The sequence below is a fragment of the Pelmatolapia mariae genome, linkage group LG7, assembly GCF_036321145.2.
Source record: "Pelmatolapia mariae isolate MD_Pm_ZW linkage group LG7, Pm_UMD_F_2, whole genome shotgun sequence".
NCBI classification, from domain to species: domain Eukaryota; kingdom Metazoa; phylum Chordata; class Actinopteri; order Cichliformes; family Cichlidae; genus Pelmatolapia; species Pelmatolapia mariae.
Window position 1 is genome coordinate 48,775,001 of NC_086233.1, and position 22,012 is coordinate 48,797,012.

A 22,012-nucleotide genomic window follows, 5' to 3' on the forward strand; every position below is an offset into this window, starting at 1 on the left:
AAAAACCATGCACTCATCTTCACACAAGAGTCTGATGTGACTTTAATCATTCACGCATCTATGTTTTAAGCGTGTCTTGAGACTTTTTGCACGGCACTGAAAACATTGTTGCTGCTGCAAACTTGCACAAAGCTCCCACTTTAAATACTTCACTAAAATAATTCGTATAAACACAGTGTGTGTGTGTATTAATGATGCTGTAGTAAGATGTAGTAAACTACATAAAATATATTGTTATCCAGTTGCTACTTTAAGTCCTGTACCGTTCGTTTGTAGCTCAGGTTCACATTAATAGCCTATTCAAATTACTTGTGTACCTGCTGTAATTGATTAACATGACTACTAGTTGGTTTTGAACCAACATACATGCCTTTGTATATAGTAGAGAGTGTCTAGAATCCATTTTATTAAATGATTTTATTTATACTTCACAAATACCTAGATGTTGAACATGTTCAGCTTACCTGCGCTTCAGACGCTTTTGAGGAAGTGCTCTGAAAAGAAAGAAACATTTTTTAGGACATCCCACAGAGTTGAGTCTGTTCATCTGCACGTAGCGTTTTTAGTGGGAGAAAAGTTGTAGATAGAAAACACTACGTCCAGATGAACACAATCAACTTTTTGGGGTATCCTTACCTGGACATCAAGACACTTTTTCAAGAGAATCTTTTCTTTTTTTTTTGCTATTCGTGTGCTTGAGCTGATTTCAGGCGGATACATTTCATCACGGAAGCACTGCCACTATGACAGTCTTTTATTCCATCTCATGTACATGAACAGGAGTCCAAACACATAATATCTGCTGCCATAAGCAGCAGCTACCACATTTGTTTTGGGATTTCATGCACGAGGACAACCTTGACATAAATTGGCTAGGTGCTGACGGTTATATTCAACTATGAAACCAGAGTCCAGCAGCAGCCTCTGCAGTTACTGAGCCTTCACCTCTAATTAAAATCAGCCAGCCTGTGTGCTGATTAGCACACTTGTGTGCCATATATCTCTGGTAAGATGACCACTTTGTTATTTTAGGCACATTGTTCCTCTTTCAGGATTCATTTTCAGACTTTTATGGGGTGCCATAAAGTTACCCTTGTTTTCTCATGTCAGTGACGAGTGCAAGTCTAGAAGAGCTGTGCAGGATTCAAATAATATCATAGCTAATGTTTAGTGGTGTGTGGTGCACTTGAAGACAGAAAATGTGGTACACTGAGTTGCATTTGCACAACAGCAGGAAATTACTTTTCCTGTATTAAAACTGTATTGTGACAAGTTCCATTTTAAAAAAATAAATAAAAAGAAATTTAAAAAACTGAGTCATATGGAGAGCAACACTAACTTATTATCCATTTTATGAATTTATCAGCTGCTCAGTAAAATGCAATCTACATATATGCAAGTAACAGAAAAATGCATCTGTACTTTAACCAAAAGCTGACCTCTCTGACCAGCCTGCACAACAGATAATGTTTTTCGCCTTACAAGGAACACAAAAGGTGTTTTCTCTGTATCAGGTTGTTGAATCCAATCTGCTAAAATCATGAGTTGGTGCCACCTGCTGGAAGAATAGTAAAGTACATGGACACAAACAACCTGACAGACCTACTTGCACAAATTCTCACATACACATAGGTGTGCAGGCAAAAACCTTAAACACTCAAGTGTCACTTTAATTAGGTAATATTTACCCATGGGTAACATGTATTTGACTGCAGTAAAACACCGATCTGCAGCACTGTGCCATTGTGCATTCAGACATGCATGCATGCAAACAAAAAGGCCACTGGCATTGTCACACACTCACCGATAGATGTTGGGATCTAATAGCATGGCTGTGTCCTGTGGCAACTGGGATAAGTGCACCACTTTAGTCTTCAGCTGAGATCGCTCGGTTTCATTCACCCACACGTCGGGCAGTCTGCGAGACAGCACACACATGCAGAAAGAGGACATGTGGTCAGGTTTCAAGGTTACAAGACGAAGATGAGGATACCGAGGACGGAGTGGGAGTAGGGTCGAACGGAGCAGGGTGGGAAAGATGTAGCCTCAGTGAGTCAAATGAACACGTTAACACCTATCTCCGAAGACTAGGTATGTTTCTATAAGTAACCAAACCACAGAAACAGACATACGTGCACAAGTGACCAGACTAGCACACACAAAGGGTGGAAAAAGTGTACCTTCCACTCATTTGCATGATCAGATCGTATATGTGTCAGTGATTTCTTTTGCAAATTTTACTACAAAATGGAAAAACTGGCTTAGAAGTACAACGAGAACAGACTGATTATATTCCCCCTTAAAATTCAATTAGAGAGTGCTGATTACTTCAGTGACACATGAACTTATATTAAATGCTGAACTGAGCAGTAGCACCTTACTGCACCCACAGTATGGGAGTGTGCCGAGTAATGGCGTGGCAAGTTGAGGTGCAAAAGAAAGAAACAAAGAGCTTAGCAAGTCTGCTGCGCTTCCCCTCCTTCCTACAGCCCCCACCTCCCCGTCTCCACCCCCAGCGTTCCCCCGTCACTATGTGCGTCATCACAGGAGCCCCCAGAGACACACGTGCGCGCGCGCGCGCGCGCACACACACACACACACACACACACACACACACACACACACACACACACACACACACACACACACACACACACACACACACACACACACACACACACACACACACACACACACACACACAGCAGGCGGCTGCTAGGCAAGCATGCAGTCACCAAGCCAAATCAGTCATTCACATGCCTAGTCAGCCCATTCAGCATTATGGTGTGCAGGTATCGCTTCAGATGTAGCAGAGTTGAAGGTAGAGGTGAAGAACTAAAGAGAGAAAATATAATGCAAAACTGACAAATGAAGGACAGGAAACTATGGAAGGAGGGAAAGCAAAGTGAAGTGGCAGTGGAGGCGGGGATGGCCCACATTAAAGTAAAATAATTCACTTCAGTGGTTGCAAAAATCCTTTTATGGTATGTTTAAGTGCCTGGAAGGTGCTGCTAGCTGCATAATGTATATATATCCTTTTGCTCAAGTGTGTGGTTGCAAAGGACTACAAAATACCCCAAATCATGCAAAAACATAGCTTGCTCATGCAAATGCTGTTCCAATCATTGTTAGATAAGGGCATATACTGTCTGTGTGGGGGTTTTTTTTAAGTTTGAAAAAAGTAAAGAAGTGTGATGCTAAGTTGTTTTCCTTTTTGATTCTGCAGTGCACAAAGTCCCTCTATCCCCTTTAATGGTGGGGAGAGAAGAAAGAGGAAGCTGAGAAGAGGCAGAGACACGACAAGAAACAGCCCCCTTCAAAGCAGCTTTACAGTTTGGATTACTCTTGAGTTAGTGTCCTTCTCCAAAGCAAACCTCAAATGACAGAGGTGGACCTGCGGAGTGTTAAAAATGCAGTAAACACCCGTGTGTGTGTGTGTGCTCGTACTCACACATGTAAACATCTCACAGTAAGTGTGCTGTGGTACTGATGACTTATTATATCCTTGTGTCTGGGAAACGCACAAGAAGGCTGCACTGGGGGGAGTGGGGGCAGCATGTTGCACGTGCCGAAAATACACACACACACACATAAACACTCCCAAAGTGCTCATATCATTCACAAACACACGTGCACATTTTCAAAGCCCTAAAAGATCGAAAAACCCCATTCAGTCACATAAACCAAATAAAGACAAATGGATTTGTTTTATTTTCTGGAGGAGAATTGGGAAGGTTATTTGCCTCGCTTCTTTATGAGCTAGAAATGTATATTGTGCGGGAGGCCCTCTGTCGAGAAAGCTACTGGGGAACGCCTGCCAGAGTGAAGCTCGTCTTCAACCCTGAATTGATGGCTGGCTCCAGGCCTTGAGGCTCCCAATGGTGACAGAAGCAAAAGGGTTATCACAAACCACTAAAGAGTATAATCAGATTGGTAAAATATTAAATGGCTTTATATGAAGTGTCCTGATAAACTACAAAGGACAGGAGGCTCAGAAAGCCAGTTCATTGACTATAAAACTCACTGCAGCCTAAAGAGAGGCTACACCCCATCAGCACCCCAACTTCCTATTACGATTTTACACCACAATACTTTAGGAATGGTTCTAACATATTTAAAATACAATATACTTTTATAATATACTTAAAAACGAATTGAAACTTCTGAAATTCTGAGATTTTAGATGCGTTTTGTCTTCCCAGAGATCACGTTACTCCTTGCTTAGTCAGGTTTACACCACAGATTCAAACCCAAGACCTAGTTGGTAAAAATAGCAACAGTGCTAACCAAAATCAGTTTAACAATAAAAAAAAAATGTAATCAACATGATAAATGCTCAAAGAAAAATCTCCTCCTTCACTCTATTATGCTTACTGCCAAGGAGTCATGTCACACCTACTCTACTCTTAGCCAGGAAAAACCCATTCATAGTAAATAGTACACAGGTTACATCAAATGGACATTCACACTAATTTTTCCTAAAATAAAAATAATTTTTTTCTCTTTTTTTTTGAGAGGAGAGGGGGGCTTACATACATGTCTACTCCAGACAGAAGGCGTGGAAGGAAGTGGATGTTTTTGACACGGTCTTTTTCTTCCTATCAGATCAAATTAGCAGCTCTTCTTGAATTTCACAAGCAAACTTAGAAATAGCAGTGATGAAGGTTTATGCATTTATTCTTTTGCCTCATGTGTCAAAATTTATGGTGCAGAAGTAACTGGTCAGAGACCCACCAGACAATCCCCCCCGGTGCGCTTTCAAAATGTAGTCAGACATCATAGATCAAAGCTACATTGATCTTTAGTACATTTAGAGACAATTCTGCATGCTTACTCTTGCAAACTTGTGACAAAGTTCCCCAGGGCAGACTGAAAACAGCAGGGAAAAAAAACCCCAAAAATCTAATTTTACACTTTTTTTTCTTTTCTACACAGTGAATACCTTAGATCCCCACTAGATTGTATGGCAGCTGCCTAAAAGTAAACAAAGCAATAAAAAAAATTATAATTTGGGGAAAAAAAACATAACAAACATTTAAGAGATAAATCCATGTTGGGAAATATGAGCTCTGTCTAGTTTTTTCATAACTATGTGCAGGACAGATTCGGTGGCTGGAGGTGTTCATTGTCAGTGACTGTGTATTCTAGTGTTAGTTATTCAAAAGCAATCAACAGCGTGCAGGGGAATCCACTCACCCATCCATCAAAGATTAGACTCCAATTATGGTTCTCTCACTCTCTCTCCCAGCCCTCCCATCCCCCTTTTCCTCCTCAGTGAACTGCTGGTAAATCTCAGTTCATAATGGCTCATGTTAATCAGTTACTCATTAATCCAAATGGAGTTAATGAGTGTCAGTCACACAGTGAATGGTTAGCTCGAGCATTAATAAACATGACTTCCCACATTCACACAGCTAATCATTGACTCAGTGGCTGAGAAACATATGTGCACACATGCACATTACAGCCTTTATGCTTACATTCTTCCTTATCCTTAGGGTATTATACCAAATTACACATTTAGAGCCGCCTCAGATGTGTGTAGGACAAATCATGATGTAGTGACTTTCAACACTTTGTCTGCTTTATCATCATTTACAGTTCCCCACAAACTAGGCAGTGTGTGCTGTGACTTTTTTAAACATATTCTACATATGATTTTCATCCTGTAAGTGATGTCATCACTTACAGTCTAATTCCTTGCACTATTCCACAGATGTGATAACATGTTTTTCACTCATTGTTGAGTGTTTCTCATTTCGGGCTGATCTGCTGCTCTTTTCTCTCTACCAGGTTTCTTTTTCTTATGGTCTATTAGTCTGTATTTCATATTACCTTGGTGTCAAAACTCCCCCCGAGACCCACAATGAGCCTGTCAGTGGAAAAGATATCAGGCACCTCCGTCAGTTCACTTTGTTTTAACCTCATTGTCACTCCCATGGAAACACTTTGCACCTTTTCTGACTTCAAAACTTGTCTTCTCTCCCAGTTTTTAGCTGGGAGAAAGCATACTTCGTTCTTACAACATCCTCACCACTTTCTCCACTTCTCCTCAAGGTAAATATGCTTTCTTAAAAAGAGAAATAAGGCCAGACTCCAAGCAACGAGCACAACCCTGCTGATTTAAAATTATTCTGAACTCACAAACATACGTGTGGCGGTAAGACTACAGTGGTCAGTGTGCAAGTCTAATAAATCCAAGGGTAGTTTTTCATGAGCATTCATTTCTTGTGCAGGGTAAGAACATTTCTATGCATGTATTAGTGAACGAGGCCGAATGAGATTAAGTGTTCTTTTCTTACTTCTCTTGCTAGTTAACGAGACCTGGCACAGGTTCTTGGCTATGGATGAAAAGCTTATTGTCTGAAATCATAGATTTATTGTTTTACAAACCGGTAAATCTGCCCCGAAAATCAATGTAAACTAAAAAATGTGCCCCTGTAAGAAGAAAGCCTGACAGACTAAGGAACTTTATCCAACAAGAGGTGAAATTTGGCAAAATAGTCACCTCTAAACTTAATAGAAAAGACAGCCTAGCAAATGTCGTACAAGCAAACTTAGTTCAGTCCCCTGGTCAACTTTCATCTGTTTAGAGGTACTCAAGCCACCCTCACAACCACACGGCTTAAGACATTACTGTAACCCCCCTCCGTAATGGGATAATTATCCATATTAATGACCCAAGCACTCCTCTGGCCCAAGGCAAATGTATGACTCAGTACTACCACTGCCTTCTCCTGCATGAACCAAGGCGTCTCATTCTTGCCTTCCATCTTTCTGTTAAATCCCCTCCCTATCATTCATTCCCTCTGATTTCATTCTGCCTCTTCCTCACATTTCTCACTCCCACAGCCATTTTGCTCCCACTCCTATTTCTCACTTTCCTCCTATCTCTGTCCCTCCTGTTCTTTTCCTCATCTATTCTGCCTGCATCTGTCTTTGGGGTCTCAGCATCAATCTCAATCTTTGTCTCTCTGTTTGGAATTAATTTGAGAAATGTTTCCTAATCACCAAACTTCATCTCTCTCTTCCTTTCCCCACTCCCTTATTATTTCTCCCCACATTAGATTAAACTCCCACATGCATGGAAAGCAGAAGGCTGTAGAGGTGGATCGGAGATGGGAAAAGGAAAGAAGAGGAGGATGGACTGCAGAAACCTCAGAGAATAAAGATTTTTCTACAGTCTGTTCACTGGAAGCTTTTAGCAGACAGCTGAATTTGCAAACTCGTGCCAGTACTCCCGTCTTTGCCAGGTCCCTTTGTTTTCAAACTATTTCTTTGCCACCACTGACCTTGTTCTCGCTCCCCTTCCTTCTCTGTTTCTAGTTCTTTCCCGCTTATCTCTCGTCATCCTTGTTCTCTTTCTCAGTCGGCTCTCTGATCATTTTCAGATGCCTTTCAGTCAAAACCTTTAATAGGAGTGTGGGAGAGTTGGGAGTTTGGTTGGATCTACCCGTGAGCAAAAGTCCTACTGATAATCACAGAGTTCTGTGAAGCTCTCTCTCTTTTTGCTTCCAATGTTCACCTCCAGTGGACTGAGCCCAGGAAGGCTAAGCTGGCAAAAGGCATTTAAACGGGTGATGACTGTGCAGAACGGTCCAAGTCTCAGTGGGCTTAGTACAAGTTTATCCATTCATTCAGCCAAGTAAGGAAGATTTATAACAAGCCCCGACATGAAGGAAGCCCAGATCGCCGCATGTGCAGCTGGATGACACATACTCGTACAAACTGCTACAGCTCAAAGAGGTAAATTTTGTACAAGTGGTTCAGTCTTTGGATTGTTACAGATGTGGAGATTTGTACAAGAGGTGTTGAGCTGCCTTGTTGTACACTGGTTACATTTACATATTATGGCTTACAAATATTAGTATAAATTTATATTACTGTGTGGCCATGGCTGAGGTGGTAAAGTATGCTGCAAACCTGCCCTTGGACAAGACACCAAATCAGACGGTAGGTGAACACCTTGCATGGCTGCTCTGCCACCATTAGTGTGCAAGTGTGCGAATGAGAAACAAGGATAAATGGGACTATATCAGTGCAGACCATTACCCCGAAGCACCTTGTAACTTGAGTTTTGCAAGGTCCTATAGAAATAAAGTATATTACTTTTTAACATTCCACATTAATTATTAACAAATGTCAGAGTGCATGTCTTCTCCTTCTCAGTGGGGTTAAACTAGTGAATAAGTTCATCTCGTAGTCAGACCCAGAAGTATTTGCACGACAAGGTTACTACAACAACTTAAAGACTGTCCAGTTTACAAGGCAGATATGTAAGTGTCAGGTTCAGTTTCAGTTCAAAACCCAAGATGGTTCATACAGACGCCCCTGAAGCATGAATAGTCTCACAATTTAGAAGTCAGAGGAGGCCTGCAAAACATCTTTAAGACATGCTGGCACTTATTTTTTGGCTTATACACAGTCTATCAAAAACAAGCATCCCATTTCAAAAGGATATATTTTTGAAAGTAATGGACATAGAAGCCTGCAGTAAATTTTAAAATACATATCTAAATATAAAGCTTACAAAATGTGTCTCCCTCCGGACTCGTGGCATATATCCGTACGATAGTCAAACCCATCCCTGGAGACACTGCAGTCGTTATACTACATACTGGCAACCACATGAAATTCACAAATCCCTCCTTTCTAACGGTATGTGTTTCGATCATTGCCAGTGAACAGCTAAGGAACTAAAGCACTATGAAATCGAAAGCTTACACCCTGTATATTATTTAATATAAGGCAAATGCTCATGCAGATCTATAATAAAATGTAGGAAAAGTTTTACTCACATGTCCTCAGGTGTCCAATGCAGAAGAACCTTGACCTTGCCAGACCCCTCTTTCCTTTTGGCTAGCACCTACACAGACAATCAAGGGAGGAAAAAAACAAAACAAAACATTGAGCTGGCTTCAGCAAGGAAGATTCAGAACAAAGTATTTACACAGGCATATAATTTAACCCAAATGGCTGTTAACTTTTACATTTCAAGCCCCTTTTGTTGCTTTACATGTGCACAGACGTATCAGGTTAGTCTGTATTGCAGCATTCTCTCGCATCTGTGGAGAAAAGGCTTCAAAGATGTGCCTTATTTCTGGCCTCATCTCTCTAATGAATAATACGGTTACATGCTTCAAACATCCAACCAAGTGATTCAGTGCTCATTTTGCTTGTTAGTGTAATCATCAGCCGGTCTTAATAATGCATGTGAGAGCTCAGTGAGATTTCTATTTTCAGGGTGATCTATGCCCCGCAACACACTGCAAGACCAAGAAGCTAATTCAGACAGAAGATAAAGCACATGAGACGTTACCATCGTCACAAAGTCACTGCTCCTGTTGCGGTTTATGTCACAACCGAAAGCTTCAACACGTTAGGCAGGAATGCGTTTAGCGGAGACCAACTCCTACAGAGTAATGTTTGCATCACAAACCTGTGTTCATTTTTGCTTTGGTTTCTGGTTTCAATACAAACCTTTTGCACAGCCACTGCAGCTACAAACTTCAAGGCTTTTCTTCTTTGAAAATACAGTTGAGACTATACAAGACTTCCTGCCTATCTAGCCCTTTTCATGCATAGCATTTCATCTTTCATGCTGTGTTGGTTTATAGTAAAACTGGTGTGGAATTCACAAATATTGTCAGTAGGGAAAAGAAAAGCAAGAAAAATAACCAGGAGAGGCAAAAATAGCCACAGATATAACCTCTTGCGTCAATTGCCTTTTTTTTGAGGGGGTCTGTTTTTAGGATCGTGAATGAGCTCACATGTGAAGAACTTCTCTTACGCACATGAATTTTTGAGATTATTTTTGTGACTCCAGGGACTAGCTCTGGCATTGATGGAAACTGGTTTGAGGACAGGAAGGAGCAGGCTCCACTGAGACAAGACACAGAGACTTGCTCTCCTCCTCTTACAACGGCTCCTGCATTTCACAAAACGCATAATGATTTTTGTGTTTTAAGTAGCTTCAATCTGTTTTATTTATCTGAGATCCCACTAACCTCAATGATAAACAGATACAGCTAACTGATGGATAATCTGACAAATTACGTATTTTCATCTTCCTCCACCTTTGTGGTGTTTGGCAAACGTTTTGAGGAAAGCAAGGAGGACACAAACATGTCTTGTAATAAACTGATTAACTTTAAAATAAACAAAACAAAAAAATGAAACAGAAAAACAAAACAAGGACTATTTAGGCTAGGTTAGGTGAGATTAATTTTGTTGTTTCTGGACTTGTGCCTTAACATTTGTCTGCAAGACGCTTTGCAAACAGCAGCCAAGTTGGCAGATCAACCATGTTCCCTTTGTCTGCAATACAGTGTGCAGACACACAAGTCTTGACAAACACAAGGAGGGATATCAAAGCAACTAAAACAGGGTGATTGATTAATAGCTTGGGGAATTAAAAGAGTTACTTACCATCTGATCGTATCTCGATACACTGCCCGTGATAACAGGCAGTTCTAAACGGTATCACAATGATACAGTGTGATACACTTAAATGTGATATACAGTGATATAAATCAGGAAGTCTGCAAATGTCACAGCTGCAAACAGCCGTGAGATAACTGCCAGTTTAAGCCACTTTAAAATATTCATTATTATTCACAAAGCACCGGTTTTGGAGTTTGCTAGTCTTCCCTGTACCAGCGGGGGTCCCTCCTCCCAAAAACTTGCATGAAAGGTTAAGTCCCGTTCTAAAATTAACCGCAGGTGTGGCTGTGAGAGCATGTGGTTATCTGTCGCTCTGCGTTCTCTCTCTATTGGACTGCTGACCGGTTCAGAATGTGACAGCTGGGATAGGCTCCAGCCACCGAAATGACCCCACGTAGTTAGCAGTTTTTGACAATTCAAATTAGAGGAAAAAGTCTGGAGCACCTGTTTATATATTATAGGAGAAAGTGATACAGTACATTTCCCTACCGATATTATATCTCACTCAAACAAAAACAAACAATCAAAACAGACTTGCACCTCTTTGCTAACTGGATTCTACTTAAAATGCTCTCAGATGTGCCTCTCCCAACTTTCTAACTTAGTCCTCAGAAGATGTAAAAACTCCTTCCCAACTTTTCAGACTATTAGTCACACCTCATAAATAAGCACTGTATCTCATTTGTTCTTGCTTATCTCCCTCTTCCTTTATCTGCTAGCTCTCCGGCTTCGTAAATTCACATGGAGAGGAACAGTTTCTCAGAGACAACAGCAGGGCTTGTATACGAGAGTCAAACTCCTGTGCTAGCTGGAGTGAGCCCAACTTGAGTGTATTAAGCCCCGCGGGTAAGACTCAGTGCACTAACCAGCCGCTTTACTGCTTTTTTAATTAAAAATGCATAGCTGCTAACCTATGCCCTCAGGCACCTTGTAGCACCAGGTTAATAATCACAAGCCAAGCCTACACTTGAAAGGGCCATGAACATATATGTAAAGAAGTGGGCTTGTGTTTAAGCAGCATGAAGTGATTTGTGAGCTGAGTGGTCTGATGATGGCAGTCGGTGCTTTAAGGGACAGATCCTAATCCTCTATAAACCCAGGGGAGGATGGTAAGAGAGGGGGAAGTAAAAGAATGGGAGGGAGAGAGAGCAGGAGGATTTAGGGAGTGAACAGCAGATATTAATGTGGCTCCAAAACAAAGCAGTGAAAACTGCAGGAATACAGCTGGGGGAGGACAGGCCTGCTAAAACTGGGTGCCTGTCTAGTGTCATGGGGTCAAGCTGTGGATGACGCAGATTGGTGCAATAACAAAAATATCCCATCATAAACATGACTGAGTTGCTCCAACAGGTCAGCAGACCCACTGGCCAAGCTCCACAGAACCCCCCACGGCTTTGCTCCATCTCCCCAGGCCTGGGAGGGTCCACTGGGGCCTGGGGTCTAACTCAGCATCGCAGCCCGTCACCACAATCCTTCAGAGATTAGAGAGAAAGAAAATCTATGCCCAACTGGCCAGATCTCCTTCCGATTCCATGACCCTAACCTTCACTTAACCCCTGTTCCCTGTCCTCACTCTCCAAGTTTTTTTCTCTCCATTTGTTACTCTCCCTCCCTTGACTGGTTCTTCCTCCTTCTGACTCTGTGTCCAAATAGTTACCTCTCTTAACCTCTTCCCAAGCTTTATCTTCACTTTTTCCCCTCCCTGTCTTTAAATTCTTGGCTGCTGCAGCTGACCGGTTGGGGTTTATAGAGGCAATGCAAAGGAGAAAAGAGCTGAACAGGAGTCCTGTGAAATATTCCTCAGCTGCACCCACTTTATGAGTAGATGCATCAATTATTTACTTAAAAAAAACAGAAAAACAAACAAACAAAAAAATCTAACAAATAATGAAGGGCTGGGTGTTGCTACAGTTGACATGCAGGTACAGAGGTACAGTGAATACAAAAAGTGTAAACACCCCTGTCAGTAATCAAAAGGTACATCAAGAAAGTATTAGTTTAGGGGTGTGCACACTAATGCGCACCCAACTGGCCAGATTTGTTTGTTTTTCCTTTGAACTGTACCGCTTACATATTTGTGATTTATTGTGTGCTCATTTACTAACATCACAAAAATTTGCATTACACTGGATGAATCATTGTTGTCATCAATGAGACAACTGCAAATGTGTTGTACAAAATACCCTTTTTAATACCGAAACAAACATTTTAACAAAACCGGCCTCTGTTTTTAAACAACCCTTTTACTCCTGTGTGTTTTTCATGGTGGTTAAAACCCTTTTCATAAAGGCTGGTTTTATTTTGAGGCTAAAGGGGAGATGTTTTGTTTCCCGTTTCTGATCAGCCAGTGGTGATGCTCTACAACAACGCTTTATGAATTGTTATATCTTTTTGGGAAAATGTCAAATGGAAATATTTCATAGCTAGAGTGGTACAGGCAGGTAAAATAGAATAGATTTCTGCCTGGCGATAACAAGTGTAAACAGAATTACTGACACTGGCAGGAAAACTGCTGCTTTACAAATGTAAAGAGAGACTGTGCCGAGAAAGGAGTGGGACTGTGTGTGTTTTATGTACACCATGTGAACAAAAGAGGATTAGGCAGCAGATGATCCTTACTTCCCCCCCAATCTTTTGAAGTACACCACATCACTCAGTCTGAACTGGAGTCAGAGTGCTCCCTTGTGGAAATGCATTAGAATAGCAGCTACAGTTAAGTTTTCTTAACAGAAAATCCATTCATCCAAGGAATTTTTGTCAGAAAAAAAGATTTTTCTTCCTATGAGAGCTCACATGTGGCTCCAGTTTAAGGTGAAAAAGGCACTTTACCACACATTAATAATGTATTCTGCACAAGGCTCAAAATGGGGAAAGCTGCACACATAAAACACACCAATTGTCTTTCCTGTGAAGCCCGATTTAGAGAAAAACAACATCAGGCCTTGGGCTGTTTCTACAGGTTCAATTCAAGTGCAAAGAGGAAAAAAATCTGCAATCCTTGGAGGATTTCAATTGATGACTCTTTCATGTCCCGTCTTATTTATATGGATTTTTATTATATATATATATATATATATATATATATATATATATATATATATATATATATATATACATAAATAAATGTGGGATGTACAAAAAGTAACATTACAGTGCCATAAATTTACAAACAAGCAGCTTTATTGGTGTCCCTGAAGGGAAGACGGAAGATTTAGATGACGCTGAAGACAAAGTCAGCTTCAAATGTTATTGCTCATTATGATGATGAAGGTCTAAACCATCTTTGAAAATGTCATTAATTTCTTATGTGTTCTTTCGGATAAATGATTTTGGGAAAGTTCAGCTGTGTTTCCTGAAAATATTCTTCATCTTATTTGATCTTGGTGCTCTGACACACAAGCTTTCCAACCTTGTTTTCTTATTTACTGCATTATAGAGTTAAAGATTTTTTGGTTTATCAAATCATTAGAAATGGCAGCAAAAAGCTCAAATTTCTATAAATTTATGTAACCAACTCAATGCCTTAACTGTACATTGATCAGCTGTACATTTGCACTCATTCACAAAGGGCCTATTTTGAGCCAAGATAAATCAAGTCCTGTACCAATTATATAAATATATATATAAAACACTTCCGGCCCCCGTGTGCGGCAGCCTGTTACAGCAGCTCTGCTCATTCCGAGTTTCTTTCTTTCTTATCTTTTCTTCTCGTAATTTTTCTATAACTAACGTATTAGCAATTAGACTCTGCAACCATGTTCTACCGTTTTGTGCTAGTTCTGGTCGTTTTTCTTAGTTTTTTTCTACTTTTTTCACCCGTGTGTGGGGACCCAGAGCAGGGATCCTTTGTTTACAGTAAGGATCAGCTGTTAGCGCTGCGTCCCACAGCAGTACTGCCGGCGGACAGACCCGACATTCCCAGCGAGCTGAGGAGGAAAAGACGGGGGTGTCGTGCTGGGAAGGAGCGCCGTCGCCCGAGAAGGAGACGTTATCGACCATCTCTTCCTTCTGTAATTATTGGAAATGTACGGTCTTTGCACAATAAATTGGATGAGCTCACGTCGCTAACCTGGTCACAGAGGGAGTACCGGCAATGTAGCATCATGATGCTAACGGAGTCGTGGCTAACACCGCTAACTCCGGACACAAGTGTGACACTACCGGGATTCCAGCTGCTTCGAGCGGACAGGACAAGAGACAGCGGTAAGAGGAAAGGAGGGGGACTGGCAGTGTTTGTGAATGACAGATGGTGTAACCCTGGGCACATCACTGTAAAAGAACAACTCTGCAGCAGAGACATTGAGCTGTTAGCCGTTAGCATGCGTCCGTACTACCTGCCCCGGGAATTCTCGCATGTTATCGCGATAACAGCGTATGTCCCCCCCCCGGCCAACGCGGATGCAGCCTGTGACACTCTCCACTCAGTGGTCAGCAGACTGCAAACACAATCTCCGAGAGCCCTCCTCATAATATCAGGGGACTTTAATCATGCCTCACTGGACTCCACACTGCCCACCTTCACCCAGTATGTGACCTGCCCAACCAGAGACAATAAAACACTGGACTTACTGTATGCCAATGCTGAAGAGGCATACAGTTCATCACCTCTCCCTCCCCTGGGCAGATCTGATCACAACCTGGTGCACCTTGTCCCTGTGTATGAGCACTTAGTGCGCAGGGAGCCACCAGCCACCCGCACAGTACAGAGATGGTCGCAGGAGAGCGAGGAGGCTCTTAAGGATTGTTTTGAGTCGACTGTGTGGGAGGTGATCTGTGACGACCACGGAGAGGACATCGACAGCCTTACTACATGCATTACGGACTATATTAATTTCTGTGTGGATAACACCGTACCTACCAGGACTGTACGGTGTTTCTCCAACAACAAACCTTGGATTACCCCGGAAATTAAAGCTGTCCTCAAGCAGAAGAGGAGGGCCTTCAAATCCAAAGACAGAGAGGAGTTGAAAAGGGTGCAGAGAGAGTTGAGGGGACTGATAAGGAATGGGAAGAATAGCTACAGGCAGAAGATGGAGAACCACCTTCAGCAAAATAACGTTGGTGAAGTCTGGAGAGGCCTCAGAACCATCTCGGGCCACAAACATCAGAACTCTCTGCCTGGGAGGGATGTGAGGTGGGCAAATGAACTGAATCATTTCTTCAACAGATTTGATTCAGCCATGAGGCAGTCTTCAACATCGGCTGCAGACTCAACCACCCCCACTGCTGCTGTTCCACCTCTGACACCTCAGACACTTCACACCTCCTCTATTCACCCTGCTCACTCCTCCCCACCCCCAACAACAGCATCCAATACACAATCAACACAAGGCTCCAGCCTGTCTCTCTAAACCACCCAGGTTAGGAGGGAACTGAGGAGGATTAATGGCAAGAAGGCAGCGGGTCCAGATGGCATCAGCTCGAGGGTCGTCAGGTCCTGCGCGGACCAACTGTGTGGTGTGATGGAGCACCTCTTCAACCTGAGCCTGAGGCTGGGAAGAGTCCCACAGCTCTGGAAAACCTCCTGTGTTGTACCAGTGCCAAAGACTTCACGCCCCAAGGACCTCAACAGCTACAGGCCGGTGGCTCTGACATCCCACCTGATGAAGACCCTGGAGCGGCTGGTCCTGGCTCAGCTTCGGCGCCTTGTGAGCTCATCACTGGACCCACTTCAGTTTGCCTACCAGCCTGGCATTGGAGCGGATGATGCCGTCATTCACCTCCTACATCGCTCCCTCGCTCACCTGGAGACCGCTGGGAGCACTGTGAGAATCATGTTCTTTGATTTCTCCAGTGCCTTCAACACTATTCTTCCCTCGGTTCTGAAGGACAAGCTGGAGAACTCTGGAGTGGACCATCACCTCACTACCTGGATTTTGGACTACCTCACCGACCGACCACAGTATGTGAGGACTCAGGGCTGTGTGTCGGACAGGGTCGTCTGCAGTACGGGGGCCCCACAGGGAACGGTTCTGGCTCCGTTCCTCTTCACCATCTACACTGCAGACTTCTCCCACAACTCCACCCAGTGCTTCCTGCAGAAGTTCTCTGATGACTCTGCTATAGTCGGCCTCATCACTGATGGGGACGACAAGGAGTACAGAGGACTGACTCAGGACTTTGTGGACTGGTGCCAGCTGAACTACCTCCAGATCAATGCCAGTAAAACCAAGGAGCTGGTGTTAGACTTCCGCAGGCACAAACATCCTCCACTGCAACCACTGAACATCCAAGGTATGGACATTGAGACTGTGGACAGCTACAGGTACCTTGGTGTTCATCTGAACAACAAACTGGACTGGACTCATAACTCAGACGCCCTCTACAGGAAAGGGCAGAGCAGGCTGTACCTGCTGCGGAGACTCAGGTCGTTTGGAGTGGAGGGCCCACTCCTGAAGACCTTCTATGACTCTGTGGTGGCCTCAGCCATCTTTTATGGTGTGGTCTGCTGGGGTGGCAGCATCTCTGCTGGGGACAGGAAGAGACTGAACAGGCTGATCCGAAGGGCCAGCTCTGTTCTAGGATGCCCTCTGGACCCAGTGGAGGTTGTGAGTGACAGGAGAATGGTGGCTAAGCTGTCATCCCTGCTGGACAACATCTCCCACCCCATGCATGAGACTGTGACAGCACTGAGCAGCTCCTTCAGTGGGAGACTGCGGCACCCACGGTGTGGGACGGAGAGATTTCGCAGGTCTTTCCTCCCCACTGCTGTCAGACTCCACAACAAAGACTTTAACTGATCAAACACACACATCCACAAATGTGCAATAACACAAATGTGCAATAATCTTTCTGGCACCGTTGTATTTTTACTCAGTTGTATATAGCATTTGTATTCTATTTTTATCCTATTGTATATTTTATTCTATTTTATTCTACTGTATATAGTATTCTATTTTTATTCTATTCTGTACAGTTGTGTACTGTATTTATTCTTATTTTATTTTATTCTAATTGTCCTTCATAACTTTTGCACTGTCCACTTCCTGCTGTGACAAAACAAATTTCCCACGTGTGGGACTAATAAAGGTTATCTTATCTTATCTTATCTTATAAGAAATAGACTTTTAGCATACAAAAGTAGCAAGAACCCGGAGACCAACTAGTAAGTGTGTATAACTTGTGTGGCAACAGTCCAGTAAGTAGTCGAATCCGACTGTGTTTGTCAACCTTTTAATCTCAAGTAGCAACTTCCAAGACACAAAAAATTAACTCTGAAAGGCCAAAAACTGCAGTACCTCTAACGGCCAAATGCAAGTCAATCCCCAAAGCAAAACTATGTGCAAATGCACAGCTAAAAAAACGTGAAAAAGCACATTTACTGTTTGTTCTCCATGTGTCGTTTCTCCCTGCACAACAACTGAGTGACTTTTATTTTATTTTTAATGTATCATCCGAGAGTTATACTGATAGGACTGAAAATGAAGTCCGTCTCTGCTTTGACTGCCAGGCGTATGGACAAAGGCCTTAATTCTGCCAATTCAAGGCTGTGAACTGGACCTCTAGACCATCTCACATATGACCATGACAGCCACCAGGCTTTTTCATTCTCATACAAATAGCTGATGAGCAAATGTCAGACATACAAATTTGCATCTGAAATCAAAGAAGCTATTATTATTGACTTTGTTTGCCATTACCATTTTTGTGCTGTTAGTTATTTTTAAACCATTTTTAATGGCTTTATTTTCCAAATAATGCGGCCTGCAGTGTGCCCAAAAAGTGTGTTCCGATCTGGTGAATGAATTCCTAGTGGTTTATTAGTCTTAGCACTAACATTTTTAAGACATCAGGATATTTTGAGGAAATCAGTTTAACTGTAAATTATTTTTTTTATATTACATAAGTAAACAGTGTTTTAGATATGACCAAAGGGAGCCAAAATTGTTTCTGGTCTAACTTTAAAACAAACTTAATATTTTACATATATTTCCCCTTTCTGCGTGTTTTATTTAATCTCTCTACTCTTCCAGTCTTTAACAAACACAGCAAGAGGCCAATTAAAGTTGGACATGAAGAAGAGGAAAGCATAAAAAAGGAGAAAGCCTGCTCTCTCTGAACCGCCCCCCTCCCCCGTTGTGTGTAAACCCATTAAAACGGAAAAAGACACTAGAAAAACTACAAGACATTCAGTAAAGCACATACCGTACTGTGAAAGACAACACTGTGGCCATTGCCCACACTTTCAATGTGGGTGGCGAGGTTGAGGCAGATGGCTCTGTGCCGAATAGCATCCATGGTCTGGGCATCAAAGAAGTCATGGGGTCTCGCTGGAGGGTGGGGGGTGAGGGGTGGGGGGAGGCAGAAAACAGGAGTAAAGTCAAATTCCCATACATGTACACACACGTTTATATAAAACCATTAGTCCAATTTTGGGTCCCCCAATCATCTCACAGCTGAAAAATGCTAATCTTTTGTAACAACAGCTCCCATGCAAGTTAAAGAAATGACAGCTCTCCATTGAAAGCTGTATGAAACTAGAAAAATTTGCATTTCCTGCGAAAATGCAGTGTGAACACTTTACAGCACTCACACAATAAATGACTGTTTTAGTTTCTCTGAATAACTGTGACACAATTCAGTAGAAAGAAAACTCTGACCTCTTAACATCTGAAGTTGTCATCATCGTGTTTTCTAAAATACTTACACAGCGCTCTGCAGTCTTTGAAAGGAAAAACATTATTATGAAAAAAATCACCAGAAGTATACATACACACCAGAAAGTGTGAACGGCAGAATATTACCTTCGATTGCATTAGAATACAGGTCAAATGTCTCAGTTCAGATTTGGATTTTCTTAATTCATATTATTGCAATCTAGTTGCCATTTAAGAAAAGTAAGTTTTATATATTAATAGTTGGTAATAATGGCAAGTATACACAATTTACAAATTGACTGGAATATGCGAAACTCCTGACAAAAGACTCTTAAATCACCTAAAGACTCAATATTTCTTGGTGGATGGGTGGTTTACTACTGCACAAATCACATCTGTAACCAAGGTTACAAAACTGAAAATGTTGTACATGTGTTGTTAAACCCCCTCTTGTTTAGAGAATTAAGACAAACAGAGGTGTAGAAATTAAAAATAATACCTGCATAATGCATAAACAGGCCATTTAAGACAAAACCTGCAATGAGGTAGTGATCTGCACCTGTCCAAGCATTGAGAAACTACACTTATACATGAAACACTTCCTACTGAAATGCAGCACTTTGCCATGTGGAAAGTGTGTCTGTCTAGCTGGCAGCAGTTCCTGTTTGTGTTGGTGTTTGTGTGTGTGGTCCAGCTCTCACTTTTCCAACAAAGACATGTGGGAGTTTAGAAGCAAAACAAGCACAGCGCGACCTCAAAAATGTGCTCAGGTTGTAATCCTTTTCAACACAGAAAGGAGAGAAAAGCACAATGAGAAGCATTTTGGAATAAGATCAGTGCGTGCGCCTGTAAGGTACGTACGTAAGGAGCACCTGCGTTTGTTCCTGAGCTTCTTCCTCTTGTTAAGTCCAGCCTTAGAAGGGGAGTCCTCCTTGAGTTTGGCCTGACCAGACATTCTCGAGGAGTTCTGCTGACTGAAGTGACTGGGTACGTGACGAGCCAGTCCACCTTGAGAAGCAAAACTGGCATTGCAGCCACCAACTACACACTGCAGCAGAGAAGCAGAAACGAGAAAAACACATGGCCCTGTCAGGATATTGCCTATACGGTGAAGGATAATGAGACAATGAAGAGAAGAGCGGGACATTAAGTGTTAGATACTGGTTTTACCTTGAAGGGCTTATCCCCACTGTGGGTCAGCATGTGTCTCTGGAGCCAGCTCTGACTGGTGGATGGCGTGTTATACACCTTGCAACCCTTCCACAGACACACAAACACCTGAGGAACACAGACAGGCAAGCATGACAAAATAAAAAGAGATTACAGAGAGAAAAAAATTGTTCATAACAGAATATTGAACAGAGGATAAAGACTCCTGAAGAAAGGCATTTTTAAGATCATGTGTGAAATGATCTAAACCTAACTTTCCCTGATATCTAAAGACCAATGTTATTATAGTTAACTAAAACTAAACGAAAATTAGATGTAAGAAACATTTTAGTTCAACGAGACAAAAAATAACATCAGCCTTTAAAGGCTGGGGGTTAAAACCACACTTTCAAATTAAAACAAACACACGACTGGGAACTTGGAAAATGACCTAAAGTAATATAAAAACATAGAGAAAATATCATTAGTATTTGTTAGTTTGATAAAAAGGTTATTACAACTTGCCTGACGAGGGACTGATGGACCTGTTTATTGAGACTCTGGATGTCTGCAGTGTGAGTCAACTGCTTTAAAAAAAACGTTAGATTTTTCTATTGCAACACTTTTGCTGATGTTCCTAAATCTTGCCTCTGACATATGCCCTCCATACAAAAAAAACAATTACAAAGACTTAAACTAACACCGAAACTTATAAACTAATAAAAACTAAAACAAGAAAATCCACTCTGGAAAGTAACTGACACTAAGCTAAACTAAAGTCAAAATGAAATAAAAGTAAAAACTAATTACAAAATATAAAACTTTCAATAACCTTTTCTCAAATGCCGCCAACAGATGGAAGATGTCAGTATGACTTGTGAAACTGCTTGAATTCAAACTGCATGAACGTTACATTAATTGATTTATGGGATACAGAAAAAAAGTAATTTTGTTACAAACGTGGCAACAAAAATTTACTTTGCTTACAAAAAAAGGATCCAGTGTTTGGTGAAAAAGCAGTTTAATATTCACTTTAATCAGATTATAGGCACATAAGGTGCTTTATGAGTGTGCAGTGGCATACTGGATGTCACTAGAAAGTAGTAAGAAAATGAATTATGCAGTTCACTTTAACAAAAGAAGGATTCAGATGACCTTTATTTTAGATTTGCCAGGGTGTTGAAGCGATGAAGTGAAAATGGCCAACTATAAATTTAAATTAAAGTCGTCCAATTACAGAAAATTGCTCTACTGTGATTTGGCTCTCTTCACAGTCAGTGTTGAGCTAGAGCAAAAAGGGGCACTAGTGTACTAGGCTACAAAACTTTTCAGTCTACTGACCCCTCCTCTCTGCCCATCCACATGAATCCCCCTGATGTGCTCTGCCAGATCAGGACTAGAGTTGAAGCACTCTGGACAGAGGTCCCAGCAACACTGGTAAGCCATCGACTTGTTTCCAGAGCGGCTGGCACTACCCTGTCCATTCATCATGGCAGGGGTGGAGCGCCCGCTGGATACTAGGCTCTCCATCTCCATCAAGGTACTGCTGATACTGAGCAAGAGGAGAGGGCAAGGAGGAATTCAGTGTCACAGTTACAAAACAAAGATGGCTTTGCACAGCCATAAAGAACAGGTGCTGATATTACATACTTGCTATGCGTGAAAGCCTTCGGGCTGAAAGGGATTTTCCATGCATGCCACAAACACTCATGCCAAATCAACTTTATGAGTGCGGTACACATAGCTTCTTAGCGTGGTATTACAAATTTGCTGTGCTTCCATCAAAGGGCTCACAGTCAACAGTGTTCTCACAAAACAAATAA

At 41.9% G+C, this 22,012-nt stretch overlaps 1 protein-coding gene across 4 annotated transcripts in view; it reads right to left on the reverse strand.

Annotated features, from left to right (window-relative positions):
* The window catches only part of LOC134631265 (zinc finger protein aebp2-like), a 54,590-nt gene that overhangs the window by 31,623 nt on the left and 955 nt on the right, over positions 1-22,012 (reverse strand). For 2 of the 4 annotated variants that reach the window (XM_063479441.1, XM_063479443.1), the window contains exons 2-8: positions 21,531-21,741; positions 20,211-20,318; positions 19,902-20,088; positions 19,091-19,105; positions 18,589-18,713; positions 8,799-8,866; positions 1,805-1,918 (exon numbers count right to left, since the gene is read on the reverse strand). In XM_063479441.1, the coding sequence (XP_063335511.1) occupies positions 1,805-1,918; positions 8,799-8,866; positions 18,589-18,713; positions 19,091-19,105; positions 19,902-20,088; positions 20,211-20,318; positions 21,531-21,741 (828 nt within the window). Of the gene's footprint in view, positions 1-464; positions 495-1,804; positions 1,919-8,798; positions 8,867-18,588; positions 18,714-19,090; positions 19,106-19,901; positions 20,089-20,210; positions 20,319-21,530; positions 21,742-22,012 lie in introns of all 4 variants that reach the window. The other 2 variants (XM_063479440.1, XM_063479442.1) reach the window with 2 other exon arrangements.